Source organism: Octopus bimaculoides, chromosome 2, assembly GCF_001194135.2.
Source record: "Octopus bimaculoides isolate UCB-OBI-ISO-001 chromosome 2, ASM119413v2, whole genome shotgun sequence".
Taxonomy (NCBI): Eukaryota; Metazoa; Mollusca; class Cephalopoda; order Octopoda; family Octopodidae; genus Octopus; species Octopus bimaculoides.
In genome coordinates this window covers 32558796-32569251 of record NC_068982.1, presented here as the reverse complement: position 1 = coordinate 32569251, position 10456 = coordinate 32558796, and the positions used below count along the sequence as shown (strand labels likewise).

Sequence of the window (10456 nt, the reverse complement as noted above, 5' to 3'; positions counted from 1 at the left end):
ACCAGTAAAATTTCCACTTATTTCTTTTTTATTTTATTTATCTAAATTTATCTAAAATTTTCGTTTTGTCTTGTAAAACATTTCAATAGTTTGTCTCTCATAAAAAAAAAACAAAAAAAAACTATTGGAAAGGTTGCAAGATGCAACGAAAGTTTAAAAAAAATAAAAATGAAATAAGTGGAAATTTTACAAGTGTGTGTGTTAAATTATAAGGTATTAAAAGAGAGTGACTCTCCCCAGACATAACAAAATATGCTTCAACACACGAACTCACATAAAGAATCTTGCAAACTAAATCCCAAAACGAAATATATATGCATATATATATGTATATTGTTCTATTTGCTAAAATTTCTTTGTTGATATATTTGTAGAATATTTGCTCTTACCTGTGGTGTCACGTAAACAAGACTTGTACAACAAAGCGTGAGCCTGCTGCAGAAGGCACCATCTGTGGCAGGAACAAGGTACATGGCAAGTATGGTTGCATACTAACTTTAGACTTTCAAAGAAGATTTTGCTGAAATTATCTGGCCGGAAATGGTTTTTGCCATATGACTTATATACTAATTTTTGTTTTTACTGGTTTAAATCATTGCACTGCAGCCATGCTGGAGCAACAGCTTGGCAGGTTATAGTCAATGGTATTGACCACATTTCTTTGTCTGGTACTTATTTTATCATTTTCATAAGGGACGACAATTGAAGTCAAGCTTGGTATAAAAGGATATAATTTAAGTTTCAGTTAATTATTTCAAAATACTTCTTGTTTGACATAGAGATTTTTGTTCATCCCACACACATATTGACAAGAACGTCATGATGGTTTCTCTTTGCCAAATTTCATTCAAAACACTTTGGTTGAAACAAGGCTCAAGTAGAAGACACATGTTCAGGAATGTATGGATGCAAATAAATCTTTAAAACCACAGAGCTACTTTGTACTAAAAGTAACCAGATATATACCTTTATAGATCATCCATGCCTAATTCTTCATCTCTGTAGATGATCTAATTCAAAACAACAGGAGGAATTTGACAAATTATTACAAGTATTGGCATAATTCAATTCTGTATATACATATAGACTGTGAAATTTTAACGATGGTAATATCACTCCTCTAATTAAGGCAGCAAGCGGGCAGAACTGTAAGCCTGCGAGACAAAATGCTTAGCGACTTTTTGCCTGTCTTTATGTTCTGAGTTTAAATTCTGCTGAGGGGTTGACCTTGGCTTTCGTCTTTTTGGGGTCAACAAAAAAAGCACCAGTTGAACACTGGGACTGATGTAATTGACTTTAACTCCTCCTCCTAAATTGCTGGCCTGGTACCAACATTTGAAATCAATATTATTCCTCTAATTGGATAAATCAAAAAATGTGTAAACACTATTTGACCAAATGCTTTAAAATAAGTTTTGCGCTATCTCCTGTTAATTTGTTAAAATAAGTACCTGGTGAGAATGAGGTCGAATTGTTGACTATACTCTCTTAGTTTAAATTTGAGATGTTTGTGCACATGGCTATTGGATGGTAAATTTAGAATCACAGTTTCTTACTTAATTGTCTATATGTCTGAGATAAGTTATTGTTTGTAAGATTATCGTTTTTTATACTACAATCCTTTAGGCATAAAACTGTTTTCGTGATATTTACATCTACACTATATTTTGATTACTTTGATTTCCAGCTGTCATCAGATACCTTTTACGTAGCATTTACGTAGCAGCACCATGCTAGATGTGAACTAGGAAGCTTTATTTTTAAACCAAGAGTACTAATTTCATATCCCCTATACCAGTGGTGCTTAAATTAAAAATATTAAAAAAAAAAGTTCACTACTTCTAATTAGGGCTGATACTTTGTACAGTATCCAAGACAAAAACCCCTAATGATCAGAGATAAAATTTATGAAAGTATAGTGTAGATGTAAATACTGAAATACGTTACCCTCTACAGATGAAATTAATAGCATGAAAAATTATAATTGTATCATAGTTTCTTGTTTCATGGCTTAACTTACTGGATAATTGATTAAATGTAATATAATTTGTAGAATTATTCTGTCATTATACATGAGTGAGAAATACTTTCACAAAACTGTATTCTTCATGTGTACCTTATTATTTAGAGTGCCACTTACTACTTACAATAGTTCTTACATAAAACACTTTCTTCAGATTATGTAATTTTAGTATAGTTCTTTGTTATTCAGCTGAATAGTGAAAAATAAACTACATGCTAATTGCAACATGTACTTAAAAGCAATTCTATCATTAAACTCTTCAGATTCTAGAAAGTTTTAATATATCAGTCTGAACTAAAGATATTTTCCACAGGCACTGAAAACATGCAATGAAATTAAGAAGCTGCTGAAATTATTTAATCAATAGTCTTTTGTAAATGTTAGTTAGAGGTGGAGGGGCAATAGAGAGGAACTTTGTAGGTGCCTCAGGCTGGTGAAAATGTGGTCGGTATACAGTTTGGATATCTGCAATAAAAACGTGTATGGAGAAGAAATATCTGAGGAAGAAGGATGAAGCATTAATGCACAAAGTGATGCTAGAGGAGATATTGTTTTGGTTATGCAGTTAGTTTGTTTAGGACAGAGGCCATAGTAGATACAGCAGAAGAGACCAGGTGAAGAAAGTGCATGCCTGAGAGCTAGGAATGTATTCTGTTATTGAGTAATTCTTTGCCACCTGATTAACAGGTTTTATTTTGTATGAGGTCAGGTAACCACCTCTGTCAGCAGCAGCAGCACTGTCTCAAACATGTGATCTGTACATGGTTCTTATTTCAGGGCTGATAAGGTCTTTTGAACATCATCTGGCTTAGAAGATGTAAATTACCCTTAAGGATGCTGTTTTGGCAATGTTATGTAACTGGTGTTACCATGAGAGATAAGCAGTGTTATGAGACCTAGATTTTGACTGTGTGTCTGGTCATGTATCAAAACTTTTCTATTGATATCAATATTTGTGCTGTTTTGAAGGAGACTATGTAGTCAAATCTCCATTACCTTTCATCCTTTTGAGGTCAATACAATAAGTACCAGTTGAGTACTGGAGGTCAATGTAATTGACTTGCCCACCCCCTTAAACATTTTATATGGTAAAATTTAAGAAATATTAGAATTAAGATTCAGATAAATCAAAAGTGAATAACAGTTGTGGATCAGTCTATGTAATCATCCATAATTTGTTAAATTTTTTAATAGCATAATTAAGTATGATCATTGAACAATAATTGAAATGAAAATCATTTGCAATAATTGATAATCCCAAACAACTGTGATTAAGAAAGCTAAGGTCTTGATTAGAATCAATGTTTTCTTTTTTACCTAAGAATATGCTAAATTGCCAGAATACTCAGTGCATGGACTTTACTCTTATATGGATTTCTCACTCTTGTATAACTTTGAACCGTATCAGAAGAAAAAGTACTAGCATGATACATACTAACATACACACTGCCTGCTGTAATTTCACTTCTCTGCTGATATTAAAAGTTACTTTTGATACAGTGTCCCTTTCTGGAATGGATAGTTTCACACTATAAGTTCTTTAGTCAAATACTTTTCATTTCTTGATTAATGAATAAACCACTGTATCTATGCTCTTAACTGCATTCTAATGACATTTGCTTAATCCATGCTAATTTCATTTCAATTAATCATCCTATCACCTTTCAATAACTTTAGTGTTTGCAAATTAATAAAACTTGCCTTGATGCTAGTATTTTCTACATGTACACCTTTAAAGTAAAGAAACTGCACCACAATGATTTGTTTCAGTTACTGTATTATGGTTTATATTAACTGTAATGGAAATGAAACAAGCTCTCACTCTAATTCAGCATATGATACCATAACAGCCTTTCTGCTTCAGCCACAATAAATTGCTTAATTCAATTTTCCATTTCTCTTAACAAACTTTTGCTTTTAATTTTGATTTAAACTGCAACTAATTAAAAGTTTCTTTGGAGAAATGTTTGTCTTTTGAAGAGTATCTTATTGAAATAATGAGGCAACATCATCTTATAGAAATAATACGGAGGCAATAACATCTTTAAATAAGTCTTCTTCTTGCTCTACACCACAGCACTCATGGATTTCAACTCCTGCTCAAGAGCACAGTATGTCTTTCATTGGAGTTTTCATGGCTACAGTCATGCACTGTTGGTAGACCAGATGCAGGATGTTTTTACAAGACATCACTTGTGTGATTGGCTGAGGGTTCATGTAGAGGGCAACTGTCTTTTGACAGGTCTTGTTTTAAACCTGCAGTCTCCACGACACATTTTTTACCTGGTGAGCCAAGTGGGGAAACAGGTTTAGTTGCCAGTATAAACATCATCTAAATGGCTCTGAGGAAGCTGTAAGATGTTACACAAGCACTCAGGTCTGAGTGTAATGTTCCTCATGACATAAACGACTGTAACCTAATGAAAGTGATTACATAGCTCCTGCTCTTTTTGTCATTCAGTAATTCGATAGGGCAGATAGTGTGTCAGTAGCCAGCTGGAGGAGATGTCTTCCTGGGGTTACAAGCAACAGTGGCATCAACCCTTAAGGGTTAGCCACATTTAGGTGGCAAATATATAATTCAGGTAACATTATGTATGATGATGTAAGGTAATAAGTACTTTCAAGCAGTGGTTAGGTTGACTTACTGCCTAAACCCCAACTCCAGCTGCAACTAAAAAAGCAGGCATGTTATAGCTGCCGAATGTAAATTGGCTGTTGGTAGTGTTTCAGTTGAGTAGGTACATGAATAATATAATAAAAGAATAAACAGACAAACAACTAGCATCAGGTCAAATAATGCCATTTATTTAGTCATAAGGATAGATTTGTTAAAGGAGTATTGATCACAAAAGGCCGACATCTATATACATATATGTATATGTTAAGCCAAGTGACTTGATTATATTCACTCATTTAAATTCCTTCATTTGCTGATGTGTGTCACGAAAATGTAATTTAAAAAGTTCTATGTGCAATGACGAGATTTGTTTCCTTAAAATATATTTATCCACAAATATAAATAAAAGCTAGCAGTGTTCTTAACTAAAAGAAGAAAATAGTTAGCGAAAATATAGTAAGGGAACTAACTTTTAGAGTAATCATTATTAAGGGAAGTAACTCTATGGTAAAAACCTGACCGAAAATATTAGTCAGCTTCCAAATTTGTAATAAAACTAATATTTTTTGCTGTCACATCATCTGATATTTTCTCAACATTACAGTGGTGTTTCGACGGTGAATGTGTCACTATTGGTGACCGACCTCAATCTATCAACGGAGAATGGGGCGAATGGGGAGAATGGACGAAATGCACAACGAGTTGTGGTGCTGGCGTTTCTAACAGGCAGCGTTACTGTGACAATCCACCGTAAGTAGCTTTAACACACACGCACACATCATCATCATCATCATTATCACCATTGTCATCATTTTATTGCCCTTTATCCCCGCGGTCCATGTCATATTGGCCTCCCACCTCATATACACGCACACGCAATCGCACACACGTACGGAGAAAAAGCCCTAGCGGACTGAATGCGTTTTATGATGTTACCGTCACCAGAGAAATTATTTCATGTGCTCCACCCTACATCTGTTCTTATTCTGAGAGTTTTTCTCTGAGAATATTTAGAATGCAATCTGGTTTATGGTCGGTGTTCCAGTGTCCCTTACAAGAGCCATCTTTGATTTGCTTTCACCCGCTGGACGTCATTCCTGTCACCAACCATATTGTTGAGTTTACAGTGTCTCTATTTTTTACAGTGGCACCAACAATAGAGAAATTGTCTCAGTCAAAATAAGCATGAATAGGCGCAGGCATAGCTGTTTGGTAAGAAGCTTGTTTCCCAACCACATGGTTCCAGGTTTCAGTCCCACTGTGTGGCACCTTGCTATATAGCAGTGGGCCAACCAAAACCTTATGAGTAGATTTGGTAGATGGAAATTGAAAGAAACCTATCGTATGCATACATACATACAAACATACATACAAACATACATACAAACATACATACAAACATACATACAAACATACATACATACATAATACATACATACATACATACATACATACATATATGTGTGTGTATGTGTGTGGTGTCGCTGTATCTGTGTTCCCCACGACTGTCTGACAACTAATGTTGGGTTGTTTACATCCTTGTAACAAAGTGTTCAACAAAAACACTGATAAAATAAATAAATAAGTACCTGGATTAAAAAGAAGCACTGGGGTTAATTCATTTGACTAAATTTTTCCAAGATGCCCCAGCATGGCTGAAGTCTAATGACAGAAACAAGTAATGTGCATGTATATATATATGTATATATATATATATATATATATATATATATATATAAAGTGTAGTATATTGCCACTTAAGTGTGGCTGACCCCTAGGGGTGGATGTTACTGTTGCTTTTAGCCCCAGGAGGACATCTCCTCCATTTAGAGAATTAACATATATATATATATATATATATATATATATATATATAGATAGTGTGTGTGTGTTTGTGTATATGTATATAGCTTTGATTAGAAGGAGCCATAAAGGACCAAGGCATATCAAAGTAAAGCATGCCATGAATTGGATAGAAAAAAATTATTGTGGCAGAGGATGCATTAATGAGTGGTAATCCACAATTCTAATTGTTGATGATTTGTAGATTAATCAACAAGTCACTGCCACTTGTTTATTTGGTTGTGTTGGGAGTTACATAACATGTTATGCAATCTAACTAATTGTATTATGTCACTGTAAAGACTGCTAATGAAATAGTTGTAGCAATACTAGATAACCCATTGTTCTGTTTATATATCATCATCATCATCGTTTAACGTCTGCTTTCCATGCTGGCATGGGTCGGACGATTTGACTGCGGACTGGCGAACCAGATGGCTGCACCAGGCTCCAATCTGATCTGGTAGAGTTTCTACAGCTGGATGCCCTTCCTAACGCCAACCACTCAGAGAGTGTAGTGGATGCTTTTATGTGCCACCAGCACGAGGGCCAGTCAGGTGGAACTGGCAGTGGCCACACTCAAATGGTGTTTTTTACGTGCCACCTGCACAGGAGCCAGTCCAGCGGCACTGGCAACGACCTCGCTCGAATATATATATATATATATATATAGTATACTTAACCATAAAACTAAAGTGTCTGCAAATCGAAAGCGTGCTCAAAACATTTGAGAACTTGTTATATAAAACATTGCCAATGTTTCAAAGTTTGTTTAAACTCTCACTCTGAAATCTTTTAATTCCTTATTTTCACAGAAAGGAAAGAGAGATCAATCAAACTAGTTTTTGTCCACGATGTTAGATTCAAAGGTAATATCTTCATATCTGGATACATTCAGGGCTGACTGAATATATAGATATACACTGCAGTATAAAATAGCACTGAAAGAAACAATGTTAACACACCTATAATTTTATTAGTGGTATATCTAAGTATATGCTATGCAGTATCACCTTCCTTTTATAAAACGTTAGGGTGTGATTTGTGGAGAGAATCATCTATATTTTGGAACTCAAGCAATGCCTATTTTTCCATATTGAATTGCTCTGTGTACTGTTGTTGTGTAGTCTTGGATCAGTCCTATGATCAAAGGGACTTTAGCTGTGACCACCCTGTCTTTGTGGACTACATTATCTAAAGATCTCATGTGAAGTGATTGGGCGGAATTTAGCTGCTATTTCTAGCATGTCCAATGACCATGCAGATACTCTCTCTCTTCCTTTGTTTCTCTTACTCTCTCTTGCTCGTCAGTATACCATTGTATCTGTATATATATTCAAATAGAATTTTACCTTTCCTTACTGTTCCCCTTACACTTTATTCTCAAACACCCAAACAGTTGTTTGGAGAAAGGCCGTATTCCAAATAGTACAACTGAACGAACACATCTTCTAAAAAAGATTTAAAAAAAAAAAACTATCTTAAAGGGAAGCAACTCTTAAAACATTAAGGTATTGCTTGGTTTATTTCCCTTGTATTCCCATTTTATTTATTGTTTTCTTTCTTTTGCTCCCTTTCCAACATACTTAAAATAACAGGACTGAATAGCAAAATACGTTGCATAACTATCTATCTATCTATCTATCTATCTATCTATCTATCTATCTATCTATCTATCTATCTATCTATCCATCCATCTATCAGTCTGTGTGCGTCTGTTTTTGGCTTTGTGTTTGTACTCCCTCACCATTTGACAACGGAACAACAGATGCTGTTGCTGAGGTGCCCATAAGACATATGCAGAACACTCTGAAGAGCTGATGTTCTGGAAAAAAAAGAAACGAGAATAATGGTTAGTGTTGGGGGTTGAGCAGTAAACACAAGGGGGGCAATATGAGGCCATTTAGCTCTGAGAAACAGAATCCGTTACAGTAGGTAACAGAAACTATCAGAGAGAGGATGCTGGACATCTGTGGGCCAGTGACTGGAACGTGTCTGTTAGTGATTGAATTTCTATCAGTTGGGTAACCTTTCTCTGGATAATTAATTCATTATAAAAACATTGAACTGAGAAATATTTTGTTACATCATCTTTAGTGAAGACATTTAACTCTCAATAATAGGTGCTACAGAATTAGTATAGTTCCCTGTTGTAAGAAGAAGTAGTAACTCTATGCTCTCCTCCTTTGAGGAGAAAAATCTGCATGTCATAGCTAGCATCTTATGAAGAGATTGATTTACATCTCTTCTATTAAATGTTATACAAATGAGGAATGATCACTAGCCTTTCCTCATCCTCTAGCATAAAACTGACTTCCACCTTCCTCGGGGTTTGGGGGTCTTCTGAGCTGCATGATGACTTCATCTGTGCTGGTGTCACGGAAAAAAAAAAAAAAAAAAGAACCCAGTACTTGCTGGAAAATGTTTTTTTTATGAAGGACATCTGCAGAAACCATGCCAAAACAAACACTGGAACACAGTTCAGTTCTTGGACCCATGGGTCTTGTCAAACTGTCTAACCCATGCCAGCATGAAACATGGACGTTAAATCAAGATGTTAATTAGAATACTTGACTTTGCCTTAAGGTAATTTTCAAGCTGTAAACCACAGACTGAGCAATGCTGTAAACCATTGTGATTGCTCGACTTATTAGAAGCAGTGAAATCTCTCTCAAATCACACTCTTTAATAATAAAAAAAGGAAGGACATAGTGGATAATGCAGTCTGAGATAAACTCTGCTGGAAAAGGTGGGATGGTCATGGTTAGAATACCTTTTATCATTAGCCAGTATGTGCAGTGGAAGTGGTTTGAATGATTATGCAAATGACTAACGTTTGTTGTGTGAAAATGTACAGAGAAGTTGTAGTTTAGTTCCAGGTGAACCCTAACTGAGCAGATTTATGGTCAAAGGTATGGGTTCTATGACTACCCTGTCTTTTTAGAAGTATGCTGGACAATATTGTCCAAAGTTTATCTCATGTTTGCACTTTTTTGGTAACTATTCTTGTGCATCTCTTACATATGAAGACTTTTTCATCTGTCAATCTGCCTATGATTCTATTGCATTTCCTAAGCTCCCATCATTTAAAATGGATGTATTATACAGAATTCCTATGTACTCCTTTTTCACATAATGAGCTTAGCTACTTTCCTGATGGCAGTACATTTCTGCCTTCATTCCTGTGAACAAAATTTATATCACTGTTAGGTTTACTTTGAGGACACTCAATTCCATATGTCTGAGCAACATTTTGACAGGTTCAGCAATGATAACTAAGTCAACAGGATATGGGAGTTCCAACAGAGAGTTGCTCTTAAATTCTTCTGTTAAAACATCTAATAAAGATGTCAGTAGTTATCTTAACAATACTGGTCCATTGGTTTTTTTTTAAATGTCAAACTCCCAAATTGTAAATGACTAATGATATTATTGAATACTCCAATCTAATTGAGTTATCTATTACCTATACAATATTTATATATACTAGCTGATGTACCCGGTAATGCCCGGGAAAGTGGAGCTTATCCCTTGGTTCCGTTCTCATAATTATTTCGCTAATCCAGTAACAACAATACAAAGTATGTAGCCCTTAAAACGGTTTTTGTGCATTTATTGAGAATACTGAACTGTCTTGTACAGGCTGTAGTTTCCAACTCGGAATTTCTGGAATCACCATCGACACTGGCTTATGCTTATTGTCCGATCCCCATATACTGCATTAATATTCCTCACATTTTCCTTTGTGTTGTTGCCTTTATTGAATTCATAAAGCAAAATATGCTGAATATGCTCCTTTGTCACTTCCATTATAGCCTTGAAAAAATAACTGTTAAAATTGAACTGCACTCTTCAAAACTTGCACTAAGAATAACTATGAGGCAAAATTACTACCTGCTTTTATAGCAAGTTGATGCACATAGTTTATCCCATTCCCCTCCGACTTTTAGTTCATGCAATTGAAAAAACAC

General features: G+C 35.1%; 1 protein-coding gene across 2 annotated transcripts in view; it reads left to right on the top strand.

Annotated features, from left to right (window-relative positions):
* Window positions 1–10456, top strand: part of LOC106871710 (A disintegrin and metalloproteinase with thrombospondin motifs 7) — a 345599-nt gene that overhangs the window by 122753 nt on the left and 212390 nt on the right. For both annotated transcript variants that reach the window (XM_052976057.1, XM_052976060.1), the window contains exons 10-11: window positions 375–467; window positions 5248–5393. In XM_052976057.1, coding sequence (XP_052832017.1) covers window positions 375–467; window positions 5248–5393 — 239 coding nt within the window. The remainder of the gene's footprint in view (window positions 1–374; window positions 468–5247; window positions 5394–10456) is intronic.